This window comes from Hippocampus bargibanti, linkage group LG10, assembly GCF_051943395.1.
Source record: "Hippocampus bargibanti isolate YZ-2025 linkage group LG10, ASM5194339v1, whole genome shotgun sequence".
NCBI lineage: Eukaryota > Metazoa > Chordata > Actinopteri > Syngnathiformes > Syngnathidae > Hippocampus > Hippocampus bargibanti.
Genome location: NC_142743.1, coordinates 17744626 through 17767723, shown reverse-complemented (window position 1 = coordinate 17767723; position 23098 = coordinate 17744626). Strand labels below are relative to the sequence as shown.

Sequence of the window (23098 nt, the reverse complement as noted above, 5' to 3'; positions counted from 1 at the left end):
GGTGGGTTAACACGGACAGCGCATGACAGACAGTGAGTGCGCCGCCGCTTAATAAAAAATAAAAATAAAATAAAAATGGATGGGCGCATGTTCATAACCACCGTTTACAACATGTTGGGGAATTAGAGGTGGAAGGAAAACCCAAATGTGACAACAGCCACCCGAGTGAGAAACAAAAGGGTGTAAAGGGGTGATATTTATTTATATATTCATATAAATAAATAATCAAGTGACGTGTCAGTTGGAGAAAGAGAGAGGGGCGGGTGTATGGGGTGGGGGAGTGGGAGAGGATGACAGGACAGAAGGAGAGAAAGTCAAAACAAAAAGAATGAGAAGATGCCCTGCTTGCTCCGTCCGGCGCCCCCTCCTGGAGTGCCTTTCCCATGGCCCGACTCTTTCACCGCATCTGTGTGGGTGTAACCAAGCAAGTAACACTTCAAAACTCCTCTCCCCTTGCTCCCCCCAGTGTACGACTAAGCCTCATCATTTGTGTTTAGGGTTGCTCCAAATACATTTCCATGATTTCCATGTTGTTTGTTGTTGTTCTTGATTACTGTGAGATCTGTGTGAAAGTGACAAGGGGATTGGGTGCGCTAAATTGGGGCACGATGGTCTTTAGTTCTCTTTTTATGTTGTTGTTTTGGAGTCCACGCCAACTGCCCTAATTTTGTTCCCCTACAAAGGGAAGAAAAGAGAAACAAAGGGGGGAAAAGAACTGAGAATATATCAAATAAAGCAAAGAAAGCAAAAAAAAGAGAGAAAGGGGCGGATTGCCTCTGTGAGGCACACATGCAGGGCTTGTGTCGATCCAAATTATTATTTTTTTGGCTACAGAAGCGGCGTGATCTGCCCCCCCCCCCCATCCCTTTGACTCCACACCCTTTTCCCCACAAACTACATAACCCAACGAAGCCAACAAAAAGAGGAGCTGCCTCTTGTGGCGCTAGCATGACAAATCTACACTAAAAAGCGAGAGAAGCTTATATACGAGAGGGGGAAGGGAACGTACGCAAAGACACGAGCAGAGAAAAAGAGAAGCCGAAGCTCAGAGCCAGTGAGAGAAAAGGAAGGGATAGAGAAGTGATGGAAAGAGGACCTCTTGATATGGCAAAGGCGTGGCGACTAATCATTTTGGACCTTCTACTGTGGTTCTTTCAAATGGTGTAAACTCCAGGGGCTGCTGAGAGTTGGAGCAGTTCACCATCGCGCGGGAAGCAGCTCAAGCAAGACAAGGGATAACTACAGCGGTAGCCATAGTAGTCATCCTGAATAGTCCTGCGGTATTTCTATATGTATTCTATATTCTATATGTGCAAATCCAAAAATCTTGGGACCCCAACGTGCCAATCGGGGTAAATAAGGCGAACTTAACAATGCTTTTTAAAAGAAACTGACAATTTGGTTTCCACTGCCGTCTACGATAACTCTGCAGGGAGACTGGGGCCACAAGGGGGTGAGGGGATTTGTGGAGGGGAGTGGGAGTGACTTACACGGAGATGCGGGTGAGCTGAGTCCACCGTCGGTGGGCGTGCTGATGGTTTTAGAGTCGGGCATGGGAAGGGGCACGGGGCGTGCCACCGGGGGTGGCGGGGGCAGCAGGAAGGAGCCCGGCATTTTGCTCTGGCCACCTCCATTAGGCTGCAGACGGACCATATAGACAAGGTGAGCAGGACGGGACGGAACCCCCACCGACATCACACAGGGGAGCCAGGCACACGACACCAATGTGACAACTGACACGGACCCGCTGACCCAGAGGTGGCTACAGCGCACACACAAGTACACACCTTACACGCTCGAAGAGCCACGGGGAGACACACACACATACACACACATTCCTGTTTCAATGGTTTTGTGAGGTCTGGATAACTCCAGATAAGGAGTGAGAACCACCGTTGCTGATAAGTTTAGAGAAGAACTAGTGTTACATTTGAACACTAAATGTCACCCCATTTCCCACTTCAACTTCTTTCAAAAGAAATAAATAAAAAGTGGACTTGCAACTGAAATAACAGCAGGTGTGAGGTTTCTGAATGGGTACATTCAAAGTCCTCCCCCCTGCAGTGAATTTGGTTAAAATATCGTTTTACTTTTTGTGGTATGAACTTTTTCCTCTCATTAACCACGCACATACACAGAAACACACACAGTGAGTAAAAAGTGTGTGTATCCAAGTGAAATGGAAATACACACCAAAAATAATTTTTGGGTGAATTTGTGAGGACCTTTCTGAAACTTGATGCATCATATATAGACCCTCTCGAAGCCTTTGGAATGAAAAACTTGTGAGGACCGGCGAAAAGGTCCTCACTTGTCAAAAATGTCCTCACTACGTATGGTATAAAATGTCAGTGGTCCTCACAAGACTGGTCATACAACAAACACACACACACACACACACACACACGCACATGCACACACCCTCACAATTAAATGATCAAACAATCTGGCCAAAAAAGAATGGAACACATAAGAAAAGAACATCTTTTCACAAGAGAGGAAATAGACGAGGTGTTGCCGTAGTGCAATAGCACAGTTTTATCAGTTAGTGTTGTCAAAATATGCAGAGGTTGTGGAAGTGTGTGGGCCTGTTGGGTACCACAGAGGCGGCCTATGGTGCCAAGTAAACAAGTCGAAAAGCATGAAGGCCAAGTTTACAGTAGTGGTGTACATTCCGAACAACATCTTTTAATGTCCACCGTATAAGAGAAGTATTAGCAAACCAAAGGGAGATCCATGAGTCATAACATGTCTTAACATGACAAGAAAACATACTAAACCAATTGCGGTCCACTTTTTGTGCATCATTTCTTCTCCTACCATCTTTCCTCATGCAAAGTGTTCACAGAGGAGCGATGACGAAGATAAGAGAGACACACACACAGAGAAACACATACCCTGGGTTAAAAGTTTGTCCAAGATGATCAACCACTGCTTTTGAAAGATAAATGGTCACTCTGTGATTGACGTACATACTGGTACGTTGCAAAACTTGATATATATATATATATGTATATATATATACATACACATCTGTCCATATATACATATATATATTATTTATATAAAAAGAGTACATTACTTAGTTGATAAAGATTACGTTTGAAAAATAGTTCTTCGCAGTGCACGTCAGCTCGCATTAAATATTTATATCAATTCGCATAAATCTTTCTTCAGTTCCTTTCTGTTGAACAGATTGTGAATATTTATGATGAAAATTTTAGAGACGGAAAGTATTCACTTGTTATGTGTAAAACCCAATAATTGATAGCATGGAAGGAGGCTACATAAAAGAAGACTGCTTTTGCACTTCATTCTGCAGCATGTTTTGTTGAAAAAAAATCAATAACAATAATAATAATAATGATTCCCCGGAAGAGTTTTAATCTCATTGTTCAGGGCCCAGCTGCCTCATGTAGCTGGAATGCAACTGTAATTTTCCAAGTGTTTCCATGGCCGTTTATGGAGCGCTTCTAAACAAAGTTAAATTTGACCCTCTGTGGGTTTGCTGCTAACTCAGCCTGATCTTTTTCTCTAGCATGAGCTACATTTACTTCATCCTCCCATGACACAGTGGCGTCACAGCGGCTCTGACCACAACACCAGCTTTGGTATCCGGTTTTCAGGACACGGCTGTTGCTGAAATCAAAAGGAGGCCTTTCTCACTCTTTTAGTTCGCCCTTGCAAAATCTTGTCAGACGTATGTTGATCCAGCTGGAGTTTTGTGTGTGTGTATTTTTGGGTGGCAGGATTGGCAGTATACAATAATTTGCGGGAAGGATGGAGAAGTTGGTAATGTCAAGAAATCCAGGAGAAAAAAAAAAAAAAAAAAAAAAAAAAAAAAAATCGGGCCGCTCATTCTGAAATATTTTTTAATGGGATGAGTGAATTATTCCTTGTTTTCATGCCAGTTTTATATTAACTCATTCATTGCCATTCCCAAACTTGTACTGGTTTTATTTTTTCATGCTTGAGTGCTGATAAAATCTTTTTACCATGTTCGTACTTTGTTCCAGCTTAAACTTTTGTTAAAGCGCTATATAAACCAATATGTACGTATTCCATTGTATTTTGGACATCCACCCTCATTTCAAGCATATAACTCCAGACCCATGTAATTTCGGAATTAACTGATTTTATCCTGATGAAAGTAGAGAGTCTAAGGCACAGGTGTCAAAGTCAAGGACCGGGGGCCAAATCCGGCCCGCCACATCATTTTTTTCGGCCCTCGAAAGTAAATCAAACTTGTGAAATTCCATGATGCTTGCTAAAATCCTAACCAAAATTTCATATTTTTAGATGTAAACCATAATAACAGTCATTATTCTTGACTTCAGATTTAAAAACTTGTTATTTATTAATTCGTTGTGCGCTGTAAATGTAATATGTGGAGGGGATTAAACATTCTAATGGATTCCCTAAATTCATAATGGCCCTCGAGAGGAAGGCATAACTACAATGTGGCCCGCAGCAAAAAAATACTTTGACACCCCTGGTCTAAGGTTTCGAACGCTGTATTGAACGTTTATGTACTCCTAAAACTCAATGTCTGTGGGTCCTGGAATTCAAGTGCCAATGACAAAAACCCTGGCACTCTAGTGGACACATTTTTGCACATGTCTGGCAGTGAATGAGTTAAGCAGAACATTCCTGCCTAGAGAGGTTGTGCCACAGTGGCGGTTGCCTCCCTCCTCCTTTTTTATGTGTATGTCCTCCTTTCCTGGAAAGTTTAACACGGTTGCTTAAAAAAACACATCTACTTTGACAGCTATTTTTACATCTGCTCCGAAATGCTTGTCACATAATCTTGGAATGATTACAAAAAATAAGAAAAAAAATCCTACGGTAATTTTGTACTATACTCCATTTTGTCATAAACGAGTGAGGACGTGAACGGTCAACTCCGATCTACGTTTGTGTTGTCATATTTGTGTTTTTTTTAATGTTCTTTTGATGGCGCCGTGAGAGTGGCTGCCTTTCCAGCAGCTCATGTATTTTGTTTTTCTACTTTCATTCCTTTCATCACTTTGCTGCTGTGAAATGTAAATTTCTCCACTGCGAGACTAATAAAGGCCAATCTAATCCAATCCAATCCAAGATTGAACACCCTTCATCTTCTCCATAGTTTTTCCCTCAGTGCTTGACCCCCCGCCTCTCCAATAACCCTTCATTTTTGCCATCCCATTCCGTCCGTCACTTACCTGTGCGCTCGGCTGTCCTGTGCCGTCGGTGCACACAAACTGCACAAACTCCTTAAGCGGGTCCTGGTGGTGGTGGTAGCGTATGGTGGGGTGGGTGAAATAAGGGCTGGACTGCTGGATGATCGAGGAAGAGGGGAAGTGCAGGGCTGAGGCTGAGGCACGGGGGCTCCCTGCGGAGACGACCAGGGAACGGACAGGAACAGGATGGAAAATATCAGCAAAAGTTGGCTCCAAGTACAACGAGAGATTCTATTGTTTCAGCAAAGATAATAAACATACAGTACATGGCATGGGGCATACGGGATAGTATTCCACACTGACTTATAATAAGACATATGGTTGAACAAAGCAGCGACCATTATATATAATTTTGCAATTCAGGCCTTTAATTGTCCTGACATGGAAAATAGCTGTGACGTTCTACAGTGGTGGGCTATTGTGCAACATCTGGCCCCCATTCACTTGATACATCAGCCAACTAAGCAAACACACTTTCCTCAAATCGCCGTACGGTTGTATATTTTTGCACCTTCTGCCGCCTGGCGCAACCGCAGTGGTAGCAAAGGGCTGTGAACAAACACAAGCTGTGATTTATTTTTTTTCGCTTTTGATTGGTTGTCAGTCAGGTGTAATCAATCAGCGGCATTATCCGCGCTGTGTGTTTCTCCGTCGTAGCTTGGTGCTTGTCGGGAGGATCTCTCCTCTGTTCTCAAATGGCCAGAAAACACCTCGGGGAAACATTCGTCAACCAGATAGTCAGCCAGCCAGCCACGCACGTACACTCACACATACAAAGACACAAACTAGCCTCCACTGTCTGTCTGGTCGGCTGCGGTTCTATGGCGTTTGCAATTTGGCACGGCAAACAAGAGCGACAAGCTGCTAGGTGAGGGGAGCTTGGCGAACAAGCATCTGTGATTGTGTCTGTCACCTACTGTCTCTTGTGTGTCGCAACTGACAAAGGGCGACAGTACAAGTCATTCAAACTTTCTTCCTTTGTTGGCTTTTCCCAGTGGTGGGAAGAAACAAAACACGCTGTGATTGTACCTTTTAGTTTACTCGATTTTTCAGGGACTTGAAATTTAATTGAGTCTATATTTTCATTTTTACCCATATGGAGATTTGTTGTTTCTGTTCCTTGATTTGTCAAGAAGAAAGGAGCATCAGCGTAGAGCGCCTATGCAGATGTGGAACTATCGCGGCTTGGAATTGAAGCGGATTTACGTGGGACAGGAGATGTGACACAATATATTTTCGTCAATGGATGCTACAGCTTGTTTGCTTTCAAAACTGCTTATAGCAGACATGCACATTCCACCATGACGTCCTTGATCCACTGGTGAAAGGGACGCTTTGATCCTCTCTTGTTTCATTTAGAACTGCTTCATGCGTGCAGAAAGTGCTTAAGATTGAAGACTGTGTCTTTTGTGTTGTGTTACATTATTTGTTATTTAGTTTTCTTTGTTGTTTTGACTTTAACTCATTCACTTCCAGGCATGTGCAAAAATGTGTCCACTCCACTGCCAGGGTTTTTGTCATTGTCACTCGAATTCCAAGACCCACAGATTATTGACTTTTAGGAATATGTAAAGAATCAATGCAGCATAAGAAGCCGTAGTCTCTCCTATTTCATTGGAAAAAAAAGTTAATTCCTAAATTATATGGGTCTGGAGTTATATGAGCTTGAAACAAGGGCATCTGTCCAAAATACAATGGAATACATAGATTATTGGTTTACATAGCGCTTGAACAACAGCTGAAGCCAGAACAAAGGGCGAACATGGGAAAAAAGGAAATGGTGTCCCCTTGTGGAAGGGAAAAAAACATTGCCAGAGGCCATAGCTAGCGCTTTATCGGCACCCAAACAAGAAAAACAAAACCCAAACAAATTCAGGTCTTCTATTTTGATTTTGTCGACTTCTTCCTTTCCTTTCCTTTCGTCTTACTTTCATCACTTAGCATTTGTGAAATTGTTCTCCACTGCAAAACTAATAAAGGATAATCCAATCCAATCCAAAAGAGGGTGATTGCCATTTATGACCTCCATGAATGAAGACGAAACTTAAAAAAGTCATAAATTGAGCCAAGCTAAGTCAAACTCGAATGATTGATCAATTATAGAGTAAAATCGGCACACAATGTCTTGCTATGTCACATTTTTTTTAGTACAGTTAATATTTGGATTCTGTAATGAAACATTTGACCACTAGATGGATTCATACTAATTTGATTTACGACGAAAACAGCATAGCCTCGTTTTTAATTATATCAATCTTGCTTTTTATGCTGACAGAAATTTTGCTCATTTGATAATGTCTTTGGCCATGATTAGAAACAGACAAATTGGTCAGTTTGGAAAAAAAATGGGATTGTTTACTGTCAACACAGAGGGACGGGTACACTGTTGTACTTTGCCCATCTCTGATTTCGCTCTTCTTGAGTTTAGGACATGACTTACATTTTGGGGTTCTCAACGTCCACGCATCAGTTGCGTGAGCGTAATCGCAGCCAAAATGGCTGTCTCTCCAGACGAGCGTAATCAGACAGCAGTCTGCTTGGCATCACTCCATGAGCGTCCAGCGCCAACAACGGGATATAAACAATCCGGCACTTAGCTGTGAACGCTCTCACACTAGACCTACACAAGAGGAGCGAACCGTTTCGACGCGTCCAAGGTGGGCCTTGGTTACGAGAAGCATCTCTCTGTGTATTCACATCTTTCTTTTCACTCGACTCTTCTGTCTTCCTCCAGGCACTTTATAGAAGCTCGGCCTCTAAGGGACATTCCATTTGGACTGCAGCCATTGTAGGCGCAGACAAGAGTGTAAATTTACACATGCACACGCGTGTGGGTCTGTGTGTGAGTGTGTGTGTGTCTGCAAACCCACAGAAACTCAAAACACTGCCTCATTACAGCCTCTATATTACGCCAAAATTTCTCAGCTAAGAGTCCAGATACACGAGTCCAGATACACAGTTGCTGTAACTCATTTGGAACTCAATTAAAATGCACCGTTTAATTTCTTGGACTCTTGAGCAAAACATACATGGTGGTTTAAAGGCACGTCCTTGAGTATACAATCTAAATATACCTTTGGGAGAGCTGAAAGTAAAATTCAATACGCTTCAACACGGGGGCATTGAGTGCAAATGACCTTTACATAGTAGGTGCGGTTTGGCCGCAGACCAAGTCGTTCCCCTTTGAGAGTCAAATGGAATGAGAGCGGAGGATGTATTTATGCCTTTGAAAAGTGAGCCCGCTAGCCATCAGGGACTTGTTGGCAGAGTTCACATTGGAGGGACGTTGGGAATTCTCAGAGCGGAGATGGAGAAACCTTGTAGGATAAGCTATTGGAGCAAAATGCTCTGAGGACAATTTGCCCTTTGTGCCTCAATCAAACGACGTCACTGGAAACACACGAAAGGAATCTGTGTCGTTCTGTGAAAATATGCTCTCATTAAAACGCAAAACAAGGACAAAGCTGAGTGGAAAAAAAGAGAACTCGTTTTGATTCACATTTGAGTATTTTTTTGTCTCAAAATATATTTTCTTTAAAGTTCTGTGCAAAAGAGTATTGTTTTTTTTTTAATTACCTCGTACCAAAAGTTGTTTGCGCATTATAAAACATTGTAGTAAAGTGGAACTCGGCTTAACAATTAAAAAACTATATATAGTATTGCAATTTTTTTCACTCCGCAATATTGTTACAGCAATTGAATATCATTATTTGTCCAAGGTCCAATCCCCATATGTTTTTCAACAAGCATGACCATTGAGTAAATGTGAATTACATGAGTAAATGTGAATTACAAATTTATGGGACATCTGGAAATGTTTTTTTTAGTATAGGATTACTTACGTTAAAGGCAAATAAACCATGAATTCATCAGAAAGAAAAATTGCTTACACTATACTATGATTACCATTGCTGGCTTACTAAACAACTTTACCTTGCACACTTCTATCCAAACAGTGTGGTGTGAACGTAAATTAGTAAATCGCGAATCAGATTGTAAAATGCAAGAAAATGTGTGGCTTTATGACTTAATCATTTCATCCCTGCCCTGAATTGATTGAATTCAATTTTAATTTGATTAACTCAGTCACTGCCAGACGTGCAAAAGTGTGTCCACTCTAATGCCAGGGTTTTTGTCATTCTCACTTAAATTCCGGGACCCACAGAGTATTGAATTTTAGGACTACATAAACATTCAATGCAGCGTTAGAAAACCTATCTTCTTTCAAAAAGAGTCAATTCCTAAATTATATGGGTCTGGAGTTATGTGAACTTGAAGTGAGGGTCACTGTCCAAAATACACTGCAATACATATTGGTTTGTATAGCGCTTTAACAAGAGCTGAAGCTGGAACAAAGCACTAACATGCACAAAAGGCAAATGCTATCCCCTTGTGGAAAATAAAAAAACATAGCCAGAGGCCATGGCTAGCACTTTATTGGCACCCAATAAAGGCATGAAAAAACAAAACCCAAAGAAATTCGGGAATGGTGCTCTAATTCATATTTTCAATAAATATGTGAAAGGCAGTGAATGAGTTAACTGTTCAGTCCTAGTAAGAACACACGCCATGTGCATGAAAAACATTTGCAATTTGCTCATTTCCAGGTGAGAATCTGGATAAAGATGGCAATCCCAGAAAATTATTCAACATTTCACGTCATTATAGTATCAATGGAAAGTCGCCTATTAGAAATCTATTCATCATCTTCCATGAACTGTGAATGAATGAATGTTTGTTATCTTCAAGAGGCATTGTAACGTCATTTGAGGAATGACACCCAGTACTGTGCACAGATCACTTTCCTTGTTTGAGAATATAAAAACTCATATGCCATATAGACCACCCAAAAAATAAATACGAATCATAATCCAAACATGATATTCAATCGTAATAATTGGATTAATAAGCACAGAGGCAAAGGCATGGGTGAAGTGATGGTACCATGCAATGACAGTATTAAAACAAACAAGCATAATGGTGATGTTAAAAAAACAAATGTATGGATAAAGAGACTGAAAGAGAGAGAGAAAAAAAACGTAGGCCAGCCGTGATGGTGTCGCAGGAACATGAACATGTGACAACTCAGCAGTTGCAACTGCGGTATTGGAATGTTTTTTTTTTTGCGGAATTCCTTGAGGATTGGGGTAAAAACCTCCCTTTCTTTCTCTCTCTTTTTCAGACTGGAATATGATGAGAGGGCGGGGTGTGGCGGAAGAGGGGTGGGGTGGGGGGCGGGGGGTTCTCATCTTGGTGGCAGGGCTCTCTCACCTGGTCTCACTCCTGCCAGCACGGGCAGCGGGTGGTGTGTGAACGCCATGCGGGGGGACCTCTGGGAAGACAGGGCGTTGAAATCAAACTTCCCCGGCTTCTTAAGTGAACCAGGCGAGGACAGTCCTGGTAAAAAAAATAAATCAAAATAAAAAAATATGGAATCAACAAAAAAAAAGTGGGGAGGAGAGTGGGGGGGAAAGAGAAGTGGTTGTAATCAACAGTTTGTTCTTTTTTATTTTTCTTAAACTATGGCACATTATGTATGTTTTATTATAGAAGGGGGCTTGATTTGGGGTTTCCGCATGTTTGTTATTCACTCCCATTGATTTTAAAAATCCAGTCATAAGACCCGATGCTACCTCACTCACAAATATATGGAAAAAAAATGCTTCTTTATGATTTTTGCCGCTGCAATAATTCATTTTGATAGAGGATTCCCGGCTCCCAAATTTCAAGTAATGGGCCAGGCAGTATTTTTCAAGCATGTCTTCAAAAAGGGGAAAAATAAGGGGGAAAAAAAACCAAATAACTGAAGCCAAATATGAAACTAGCCTTTGCTTGCGAGCCAAGGCACATCTGTAGCAATAATAATCTCTAACTGTGCCACTGTTATGTTTTCTCTGTCTCTGTTCTTCTTCTTTGGCTTTTCTCTGTCTTTGTAGGTTGCCAACGCCAAAACGTGGCCACCGTTACAGCCACAGTCAGCTAGTTGCGGTTTTTGGCCATTGCCAGGCCAACAGGCTGGCTGCACGAGAAGAGGGCTTCATTCAGAAATAGCACAAACTGTACAGTATGGACTCGGCAGCTGCTGAGTGCGAAAGACAAGCAGACGGACAGAGGAGACGGCGGGAGGTGGAGGAGGGGGGTGGACAAACACGTGGGAGACATGAAAATATGCGAGGGAGCAAAGCGAGTGAAAGAGAGCAAAGCAGAACCGGTGAGAAATGCAGCAGTGTTTTGTTTTTCCATGCGTTGCTCTGACGACATGTATGAAATCGGGATGTCATAAGATGTTTACATATGCTTATTATCTGGCGCGCACACATGTTAAAAGCATACAACACAGAGCGAGGAGGGAAAAAAAAAACATTTCTTGTCTTGTGAGGTTTCTTCTAATCTTCCTGACAACTGAGTGATATGATAATGTTTCATCTTGAAAACTTTTTTTTCAGGCTCCTGTTTTGTAGTCTATTTTTATGGCTGCTCCGCATCAAACAGGGCATTTAATACGATTCCTCCTCCAGCTGGAGACGTGTGAAAGTGGATGGTAAGCGTGGAGGCGTGCAAAAAAAAAAAAAAAAAAAAAAAACCTTCCCTCCTGGTGTGAAAGAGTTAAGTCTGAAGCAGGTGGGAGTCAATATGTGTGAAGCATTTATGTCTTCGACAGACATATATTTCTTTTGCTTCCGCCTCCCTCCCTTTCCCACCCCAACTGTAGCGGGAGCATGTGGGAGTATTGTGCTGTCAGATACATTCCAAGCTTGAAGACAACCTCAGATCCAGCTTCTGACACTACTGACACCAACAGTCAGTAGTGATTTCTATGACACCCGAGTGTAAACTGGGAAAAAAAAGCCTGGGAATGACTGAGATTTGCAAGTAGTACATTCAGCTCGAATGTCAATGAAGCTGACGTCCAGAACCAACAAGTAGACCACGAAGTCAGCCTCGGTTCCTTGACATATGTGGCCATGTGTATTATGATATTGTCATTTTAACTGTCAGACGTGCAAAAATGTGTCCACTCAAGTGCCAGGGTTTTTGTCATTGTCACTAAAATTGCAGGACCCAAAGAATATTGAGTTTTAGGACTACATAAACATTCAATGCAGCGTAAGAAACCCTAGACTCTCTTCTTTCATCAGAAAAAAAGGTAATTCCTAAATTATATGGGTCTGGAGTTATTTAGACCTTACTTAGTTATAGAGTTATCTGCATCGAAAGTGTGGGCGGCTGTACAAAAGATAAATGCGGCCCATTCGTGGGAGGCAAAAACATTGCCATAGGTCTGACTGAAGCTTGAAATGCACCTCCCTCCACCCAGCGCCAGCAAGAAAAAAGAAAATCTGAACAAATTGAGTTCATTCCCAAGTTATATGGGTCCGGAGTTATCTGAGCTTGAAATGAGGGCGGCTGTCCAAAATACAATGCAATACGTACGCATTGGTTTATATAGCGCTTTAAAAACAGCGGAAGCTGGAACAAAGCGTGAATATAGAAAAAAGGGAAATGATGCCCCCTTGTGGAAAACATTGCTAGAGGTCTGGCCAGTGCTTTATCAAATTCGGGAACAGCTGTCTATGTCATATTTTCAATTTCCGAATAAATTCGTGAATGGCAATGAATGACTTAATTGTGTTGCTTCACCGTTTTAGCTCAAATATTCAATACTTGAAGAGTTATGACACTGTGACCCTGATGCCATTTGGTCGGCCTTTATGCTACTTTTCATAAGTCAAACAAGCTTAAGGAAGGCAAAGGTACAAAATACGTGATGGTTTTCAAGACAAACCATCATTCTTTTTGTTTTGCGTTTGTTTTGACAGTAAACTTCAATTTGAGTGGCAATAAACAGCGGCAAGCATTTGTTTGGAAGAATTCCGCACGAGCTGCCAAAGTGCTGCTCGTCACCATCTAACAGTATTTCAGTAAATCGCTAAGAGAGAGACCCCATGTGGGAAAAAAAGGAAATAGGTGAATTTATGAATAGTGAACCGCAAGTCTGTGTGGGATTACTGTTGTGATTTAATGTAGTGACTAAGATTTGCGAGAACATTAGCATGGAATGTCAATGATGCTAACGACCAGAAACAACAACTTGACTAGTGATTGTTTTGACATTGTGGTCATGAAGAAAAAAAAATACGAGTTTCGCCGGAATATCTATCAGCTTGTATGCGCTTAACGTTGAACGATGCTAAGGACTAGAAATGTAGAATTGGAAGGAAGATCCACTGACAACAGACATCTGGGCCTTTAAAACAGCAACCATCAAGAGGATGTAAAAGAAAATGTCGCGGCACTTCACAGATGACGCCGTCTGCCAATGTGGTTCACATGTGCGCTTGTGCCACAACTGCACTCTTTCTCTCTCCTGGCAAGCTTTGGCGTTCCACTGGCAACCAATCAAGCGCTCCCCTGATGACCCTTCTGTCTCTCTGCACTAACAGGCCTGCCACCAGATGCGGTTCTGAACCACGCAGATACACTCTTGTACTCATCATTTTAAGGGAGGGAAAAAAAGGACAATTGGGAAGCCTGGGAATTGTAACTTTCAGGACTCCAGCCGCGCATCGATGGGTCTGAACTATCGCCGAAACAGCGGGGGGAAGCCCACCCGGTGTTTGATTTATTTAACGATTATTTGGAGCTAATATGAAATCATGGTTGTTTTGCCTCGGCCCCACCCCCTCCCTCCTTGGGCCCATGTGGAGCAGATGTCTCCAGCATCCTCATGGATCCCAAGGCTATCCACACAGTCATTCACCATCTGGGACCATACTTCAGCTGTACGAGTGCGTGTCTGTGCGTGGAAATCTATGGTGTGTATCTGAATGCGACAGGATGCGTGCGCTGTATTGCTTATTCAGAGAGGAAGGAAAGCGCTGCAAGTGGAATCACACCGAGGCACACCTGTCTGCGAGCGCTGGTTTTGTTTTTCTATCTCCGATGTGTGCACGTGGCATGTGTGTGTATGTGTTTACATACCCCCACCTGGACAGGAATTCCCAAATGAGGAAGCATTTGGCAGGTGGGATCCTTTCGAAAAACGGATACACCCTGTCCCAGAGTTACAGATTTTATAGAATGATTTTCCTTTGTGTACCACACCCCGCAAACTTGCCTGGGCGTTTTATCAGTGGGGCTCGATCAACCTAAATTTGAATATTTTGTCAATAAAAGTATAAGGTGCGCCCGCAATGAATGGTGTATTTTCAAAGTTTTTCCATATAACCCAAATAGAACTGTATAGTGCCTCTACTTTTCTCCATTTTTTTATGATACTAGTGCAGCGTGTTTTACCGGAGACCAATTCCTTGTTCTACATATTTGGCAATAAAGATGATTCTGATATAAGGCGCACCGGAGTATAAGGCACACCCCACTGAATGGTGTATTTTCAAAACTTGTTCCATATATATGGTTCCGTATAACGCGCACACCCAATGAATGGTGTATTTTCAAACCTTTTCCACATAAAAGGCACACCGTAGTGTAAGGTGCACTACGGTGAATGAAAAAGGTTTTCCAAATATAATATATAAATATATCAAAGTTTTCCAAATATAAGGCACACTACATTATAAGGCGCTACACTAGAGGCTGGGGTTATACACTGCGGTTCTTCTAAAAGGGGGAAATGGAGATGGTGGTAGCTGACAATATTTCTTCACATATAAGGTGCACCTGCGTATAAGGCGCAGGGTCATCTTTTGAAGAAAATCAAGGCTTTTAGGTGTACCTTATATACCGGAAAATACGGTACTACTGCCAATCACTAAATTGAAAAGTTTGCAATTAATCCCTCTGAAAGGATTACATTTACAGAGTCTCTCATTTATTGACTCTAGTGCATTGATGTTAGTTGGGACAGGCACAAATGAGGTTAACAGAAACTGAATGGATCAATGGATTAGTTTCCTTTTTGTGAAAATGTAAAGTTGTAGTTTGGGGAATGCAACAGCATTTTTGCTTTAAACTCCAGGAATACTTTTGTGCCATCACTATTCTGAAAACTCATTGGGAGGGTACAACAGGCAACATGGGGCACTATGGAGAACAGGTGGGGATATATAGACAAGGGAGAAACAGACCATAAGTGAGTGAGAAGTAAGAAATTGATGGGAAATTATACTTTGGAGCGTAATGACAAGCAGCACCGGCTGTGGCGGCCCTGATGAGCAGTCTCTTAATTACATCTATAGCTAAGTGGAGCAGGAGCAACCGAGCAGCCTCTGAGACTCCAGTGATAAACCTAACCATCGCTTTTGGCTACATCCCTCCCCAGAGTCCTCCCCGCTGTACACATTTTCAATTAGACAGAAGGGAGTCTACGATGGAGGGTGAAAGGGAGTGCCAGGATGCAGAAGGAAGGGTTTTACACCTCTGATCTGCAGACGGTAAGCGTCTTAATGAGGGATTTTAATCCAAAGGAGGGATGGCGAGACAGAGAGGTGAAGGCAAGGCGGGCACCTGAACACCTGCAAGGGCGGGGGAGCGTGGTAAGCATGGGCGTTTCGATGTGTGAACGTCTGCCTATGGAGGGGGCGAGCGGCGGAGGGGCATCTGTGGAGGTTTCTTTATATATGACTGAGTCGCTCGGCATGTTCCTGTTTATGCATGCGTGTCTGTGTTTGTGTGTTGACTGATGTTTTGTATTTTTTTTATTTAACACATGATGACATCTGTGGGATAAAACGACACTGGGAGGACACGCAAGACCTTCGAGCACAGGTGTCAAAGTCAAGGCCCGCGGGCCAAATCCGGCCCGCCACATCATTTTTTTCGGCCTGCGAAAGCAAATCAAACTTGTTAAATTCCATGATGATTGCTAAAATCTGAGCCAAAATTTCATATTTTTGGATGTCAACCACAATAAAAGTCATTATTCTTGACTGCAGATTTGAAAACGAGTTATTCATTAATTTGCTGTGTGCTCTATATGTAATATTTGAAGGGATTTAAACATTCTAATGGGTTCCCCAAATTCATAACGGCCCTCGAGAGGAAACCATAACTACAATGTGGCCCGCGGCAAAAAATGACTTTGACACCCCTGCCTTAGAGAGAAAGCCTGGGCTGTGCATGTGTGACAAAGAATGTTAAACTTGAGGCGGATAATCCTGGAAAATCCCACCACTTAACCACAAAGAAAATGGGAGAAGAAAACAGCAGCAGGATCTAATTCTAATATCCATAACTTAAAAAAAAACATTTTCCTTTTCATTGACCTTACATACAAACAAGCATACAATATATACACAGAGCAATGAGTGTGCTCATACATATCAAAGATGTAAGTGTAATCAATGTTGTTCTAACCATGGTAAGGAAACTGCACGCCTTCGTTTTCATGTTTTATCTTCCTCTCCTGCACACTGGCCAAATGGTGCTGCACTGGAAGTGGAGAAGGGTATTGTTAACAATGAGACAGAGAGAGAGAGAGAGAGGGAGAGAGGGAGAGAGAGAGAGAGAGAGAGAGAGAGAGAGAGAGAGAGAGAGAGAGAGAGAGAGAGAGAGAGAGAGAGAGAGAGAGAGAGAGAGAGAGAGAGAGAGAGAGAGAGAGAGAGAGAGAGAGAGAGAGAGAGAGAGAGAGAGAGAGAGAGAGAGAGAGAGAGAGAGAGAGAGAGAGAGAGAGAGAGAGAGAGAGAGAGAGAGAGAGAGAGAGAGAGAGAGAGAGAGGGAGAGAGAGGAGAGAGGGAGAGAGAGAGAGAGAGAGAGAGAGAGAGAGAGAGAGAGAGAGAGAGAGAGAGAGAGAGAGAGAGAGAGAGAGAGAGAGAGAGAGAGAGAGAGAGAGAGAGAGAGAGAGAGAGAGAGAGAGAGAGAGAGAGAGAGAGAGAGAGAGAGAGAGAGAGAGAGAGAGAGAGAGAGAGAGAGAGAGCAGATGAGGGGACAGAAAGTGGAGAGAGGGTTAAGAGTGAGCATTACGTTTCATGGCTTGTGATCATGAACATGTACTTATGTCATTAGAAGTCATCAAGAGGGGTATTAGCTTTACTGGGCTGCTGGGTGGGACGGGCGGATCTAATGAAGAGGGTGATGTACGAAAGAAAATCACCGTGCTGGACGTGGTTACGATCAAAACAAGGGAAACATGAAGATACTGTACAGCCTTCAATAAGGTTTTCACTAAAGAAAATATGAGTCTCTCTCGTCAATTTGAACTATGTGTTTTAGCTCATTCACTGCCAGACATGGGCAAAAATGTGTCCACTCCAGTGCCAGGGTTTTTGTCATTGTCACTTAAATTCCAGGACCCACAGAATATTGAGTTTTAGGACGACATAAACATTCAATACAGCGTTAGAAACCAGAGAATATCTTCTTTCAAAAAGTTAATTCATTTTTTCTGATGAAAGAAAAAAGTCTGAGGTTTTTTTACACTACATTTAATGTTCATGTAGTCCTAAAATTCAATATTCTGTGGGTTCTGGCATTCGAGTGACAATGACAAAAACCCTGGCAATGGAGTGGACACATTTTTCTACATGTCTGTGAATGAGTTAATTAAAATTTTACCTAGCACAAGAACTGGTGGGATGAGTCCTTGGAGAATACTCGTACTAGTATTGGTTGGACAAAAATTGGTGTTCTTGAACATCCGCCATCCCAGCTCTCTGAATCAAACATTTTCTCTGATGTTGATTCTTCCTTTTTGTCATGCACAATGGAGGAATGGATCTTAAGAGTAAAGGCAGGGGTTAGATAGAAGGATATATTAATCTGGCGATGGCGATAATGGGCGATTGGGCTACGTGTGGTAGTTTGAGGAAGACTGATGATGCTGCGCTTTGTGGGTGAGGGATGCATGTGGTGTGTCGAGATGGTACCTGCATCCATGTCGTTGGGCCACGCACTGGATTGGGATGAACTGGCAGCGGGCGAGCGTCCAGGATAGAAAACATCATCTGTAGGGCTCTCCATCTCACTGTCGTCTAACGACTTCCTTTTGGTGGAGCTGGTGGGGGATGATGTTTGGAAAGAGAGAAAAATATGATCCGGATGTGAATGATCTGATCCAGGTCCTAATACATTTTTGAATACAACCACTGATGCACAAGGTATGGTAACTACAAATGACACAGAAGGTGTAAAAAGTGGTGGCATACACTGTTAGATTCGTGACAGTGTGTGTGTGTGTGTGTGTGTGTGTGTGTGTGTGTGTGTGTGTGTGTGTGTGTGTATACAATATGCCGTTAGTCGTGTATCTTTGTGTATTTTTAACTACCTCCGAGGAAGGTTTGCGTACAGTTCCACCTCAGACCTAAAGTGACAGCAGATTACAAGAGGCGAGAAGAAAGGAAAGACAAGTTAAAGAAAGACAGAAATGAAAAAAGGAGGAATAATTGCATGATTAAAATACCGCTTTTACACTGCACAGTATCAACCGCGAAATGAGAAAAAAAAACAATATACACAAAACAATAATGTAAGTAAAGTAGCTTCTCTTGTAATATCTGTTAGTAAGGCGAACATTTTTTAACTCATTCACTGCCATTCACAAATTTATTCTGGAATTGAAACTATGATGTAGAGTGCCATTCCCGAATTTGTTTGGGTTTCGTTTTTTTCACGCTTGCGTGCCGATAAAGCGCTGGCCATGGCCTCCGGCAATGTTTTTTTTTTCTTTTCCACAAGCGGGCAGCATTTCCCTTCTTTCAATGTCCATGCTTTGTTACAGCTTCAGCTGTTGTTAAAGCCCTGTATAAACCAATATGGATGTATTGTGTTGCCTTTTGTACAGCTGCCCTCATTTCAAGCTCATATAACTGCAGACCCATATAAATGTATGAATTAACTCTCTTTCTGATGAAAGAAGAGAGCCTAAGGTTTCTAGCACTGTTTTTAATGTTTACTGTATGTAGTCCTAAAAGTCAATATTATGTGGGCTCTGGAATTTAAGGGACAATGACAAAAACTGGAGTGGAGCTAAGTCACAGCAACAGAGGAAAAAAAAACCTCCCCCGTAGAGGGTCACCCAAATGTTTGAAAACCCGCTCGGAGTAGGTAGTGTGCAGTGGAAAAGTGGCAAAAGAGGTGAGCGTCTAACAGAAAGAGAAGCACATCTATAAGGACAAAGTGTCTGGAAAAGGACTAAATTCATGACTCTCAATAATACTATATGGCAGTACCTTTTTTTAATTAGTCATTCATTGAAATGAAGTACTTTATCACGTACCTGGTGGAGGGAGGGGAAGTGAGGGAACGTCGCCCAACGGCCACCTGGTTGATGTTGTAGTAGCTGGGACTGCTGTCCAGGTCAGCCAATGAGAAGTTTGGACCTGACGCTGTGGCAACAGGAGCTAATGGGGAAAAGGGGTACGAGGGGGTGGAAAGAAAGATACTGAGCAAGAAAACATGAAATATATGCAATTGCAAATGTGGGTGGGGATGACATTAATAAATGTGTGTCAATAGATGGGAAGAAATAAAAATACTTCTGCCAAACAGGTCATATTTTAATTGACTGGATATGAGCAGGATTACACAAGGCTCTTTATTCAAAACCCAAATTGGGTTTTCAAAGGAAAGGTGATGGGGAAATTAATTTTGGTGCATTTCCAGATAAAGGTGTGAAACTTTCTTCTAAATTGTCAGACCTATTTTGATATTATGCTACATTTCTAAGTGAGTAAGCAATGAATATTAATGGAATAATTCAGGCATATACACAAGAGTGAGTACGGAGGTGTATGTTGGGGTTGATCCAAATTGGAATTTGGCAGCAATCTGTAGAGTACTAATTTATTTTTTGCCTTCGTTTTATCTTTATGTGTTTTTTTTTTTACTTATTTATTTATATTTACTTACTCTGTGACACTCTGACGAGCTCAGCCACGTTCCAAACCCCTGAGGTGACAAAGCAGTCTTGGAAACTCAGGTGTCCTGTGGGAGTGGGGAAAGGGGTGAGGGGGATACACTTTGATGAAAACATTCAAATAAGGAAAGAATCGCTGATATTTAGACACCTTGGGGCAATTATTTGAAACTCAACATGCGTGTTTGTCATTTGCAAAATTATATACAGTGGCTGAAAAACAAATTATTCACTCCAGTTGAATTGACAGCGAGAGAAAGAGTTGAAAATAAATGCCAGGTTTTTATGATACACAACATTGAGACCAAATTAAATTATGTCAAAACCTTTTGTAGTATTTTTGGGACCTCAAACAAGAATGACTCAATTGAAATACTGGCTTTCAGTGTTTTGACTGAGTCATTTTATACACCTGACTTCATGTTAATCAGTGTCAGCACACAACTGCAATAATTTCAATTGTCTCTGACTAACCCTTCTAAAGTTAACGTTGGATTTTCCACGATATTTGTTTTCTTCATCAGCAGAAGCTTGAACGTTTTGTGTTAGCACTGACCAGTATATAGAACTGTTCATAATTCCCTCAATCTTGACCAGGAAGTAAAAACATCCCAAAAGCTATTTGATTCCAAGCTTTGAAATATAATTTCAGATGTATAATTCTGAGTGTTCTGAACTCCCTTTTCAATAGTGGTGATGCTCATCGTTAGCTAGCTAGCTAGCTAGCTAACGAGTACGCATACCTTCAAATTGCGCATTCAGGAGTGTGTCAATTACTTTCAGATGAGATTAGCCATGTCACCCGGTGTGTGTGTGCGTGTGTGTGCATCTGTGTGTGTGTGTGCCATTACCATTGGGCGGTGGTTTAATGTCCGTGTCCCCCTGTTGGCTTGAGCTGTCTGACTGTCCAGATTCTGCACACAAAAAATTAAAACCACAAACATTAATGGTAACTTCATTTTATAATAATAATAATACATTTTATTTCTACATTTTCTTAAATGACGACTCCACTGTTTCAGTAAGTACTGTTTACAGCCACATACTGGAAGCCATAAGTTCAACTGTGATAAGAAAGGCGGAGAAATAACAAGCTACATTTGTAGTACGTGCTAAATTGTGGTGTACGTGTATTAGTGAAGTCACGCCGCCTTATTTTTTTAAGCATGACATTTTTTACACCCCAGGAAAGCTCGTTCGTTCCCATTTCCCCGCTGAGTGAAGGTGCAATCATTTACAGAGTGCTGTTATGCCAATAAGTATCTAACTACGCAATCATATCCCGTGCTCTAATCCTTTTTAATACTTTCTTGCTGGTAGGGATTTAGACTGCATAAACAGAGCACCTTACGCACGCACACACTCTTACACTCATTCTCGCATATGAACGCACACCCACACGAGCATGTGCACTCGCAATCTGTTTCTTCCTCTAATTTCTGTTTCATCACCGCAAAAACAGACTCTGGAAAAACAGCTGACCACGGGAGTTTGGCTTCGCCCGAAGATTTGAGGCAGAGCGCGTTTTAGTCTCAGGAAAACCATTCCCCATGGGGGCAGACAAGCAACACTAATCTATGTACACGTGCACGTTTGCGCACACCTGTTATGACTGACCTGCGAATGCAATCGACTTCACTCACCCGAGCGGTTAGCCGCGCAGTAGGCCTTGGCAACAAAAAGACAACATTAGGAATGGAGACGCTGCAGGCGGAAATAAAAGGTTCGGTAACACGAATCTGGGGTGTCATAAGGGAGCGCCGTCTTGTCCAGGTTTTCGTCACACGTGTGACTGCGTTCACATTCATGACTATGATGTGGTGGCAAAAGTAATCACACTCAAAATTTAAGGAGAATTACAGATGCTTGTGAAAAGTAGAAGATAAGGTAAAAAGGTAGAAGTGCAGAATAAATTCCTTAAAGGTGAAGTCAACTATAAAAAAACAAACAAAAAAAAACTACCTTTTAACTCATTCATTGCCAGACGGTGTGCAAAAATGTGTCCACTACAGTGCCAGTGTTTTTGTCATTTTCACTCAAATTCCAGTACCCACAGAAAATTGAGTTTCACGACTACATGCACATTCAATGCAGCGTAAGAAACCTTAGGCTCTCTTCTTTCATCAGAAAAAAAGAGTGAATTCTTAAATGATATGGATCTGAAGTTATATGAGCTTGAAATGAGGGCAGCTGTCCGAAATACAATGCAATGCAGGCATATTTCTATAGTGCCTTAACAACAGCTGAAGCTGGATCTAAGCGCTAATGTGAAAAAAAGGTTAATTCTGCCCCCCATGGAAGGTAAAAACTTTGCTAAAGGTGTGGCCAGCGCTTTATCATCACCCCTGCAAGCAAAAACAAAACCAGAACAAATTCTGGAATGGCGTTCTAAGTCACTTTTCAATTCCCGAATACATTCGGGAATGGCAGTAAATGAGTTAAACGCATACAGGGATCATAGTAAGGAGAAAAAAGACCCTGCACTGAGCAAGACTAAAATGCGAAATTGAATCATGATAACAACTGGAAAAAAATACATATTAGCTGTTTGTGCTGTTTTTTTTCTTCCTTCAGATTAGACAACATGAAACAATTCCCTTCAGGCAATATATGGGGAATATCTTGCTTCTCCCACATTGTTGCATCAGCCTTTCAGGCTCCCTGGTTCATGTTCCTCCATGTCACTGCTGGCCCCGTTTTTTATTTTTTAATATAAAACTCCACGTTCTCAATCAATCAATAGCTCAACTACAGTTGACAGCAACTCTCTCAATATACATTTTTTCACGTCATCTCGTGATCTGTGGATCTTGAAAAAAACACAGTAAGGAATGTGTCTCAATGTGTAAATATCTGTTTTAAAATCGAAGGAGAATAAATAAAAGTATTATGGGGAAAAATCCACTGAAGTAGAAAAACACAGGTAAACCCCAGTGTGTACGGGTGAGTGTGTATGCTATTGGTAGTCAATTCGGACCAACGTTGCTATCAAGCGAGCGAAAGGAGGTGTTTATCCACAGGATAGGTGATAACAGAGCACACAGACTTCTGCCAGCAGCACTTGCCT

At 41.9% G+C, this 23098-nt stretch overlaps 1 protein-coding gene across 11 annotated transcripts in view; it reads right to left on the bottom strand.

Moving 5' to 3' along the window:
* Positions 1-23098, bottom strand: part of nfixa (nuclear factor I/Xa) — a 162655-nt gene that overhangs the window by 7363 nt on the left and 132194 nt on the right. For 3 of the 11 annotated variants that reach the window (XM_089006025.1, XM_089006027.1, XM_089006024.1), the window contains 9 exons: positions 20883-20945; positions 20025-20099; positions 19393-19516; positions 18442-18477; positions 18044-18171; positions 16536-16610; positions 10491-10616; positions 5202-5371; positions 1491-1638 (listed from right to left, as the gene is read on the bottom strand). In XM_089006025.1, the coding sequence (XP_088862151.1) occupies positions 1491-1638; positions 5202-5371; positions 10491-10616; positions 16536-16610; positions 18044-18171; positions 18442-18477; positions 19393-19516; positions 20025-20099; positions 20883-20945 (945 nt within the window). The remainder of the gene's footprint in view (positions 1-1490; positions 1639-5201; positions 5372-10490; positions 10617-16535; positions 16611-18043; positions 18172-18441; positions 18478-19392; positions 19517-20024; positions 20100-20882; positions 20946-23098) is intronic. The other 8 variants (XM_089006031.1, XM_089006032.1, XM_089006030.1 and 5 more) reach the window with 7 other exon arrangements.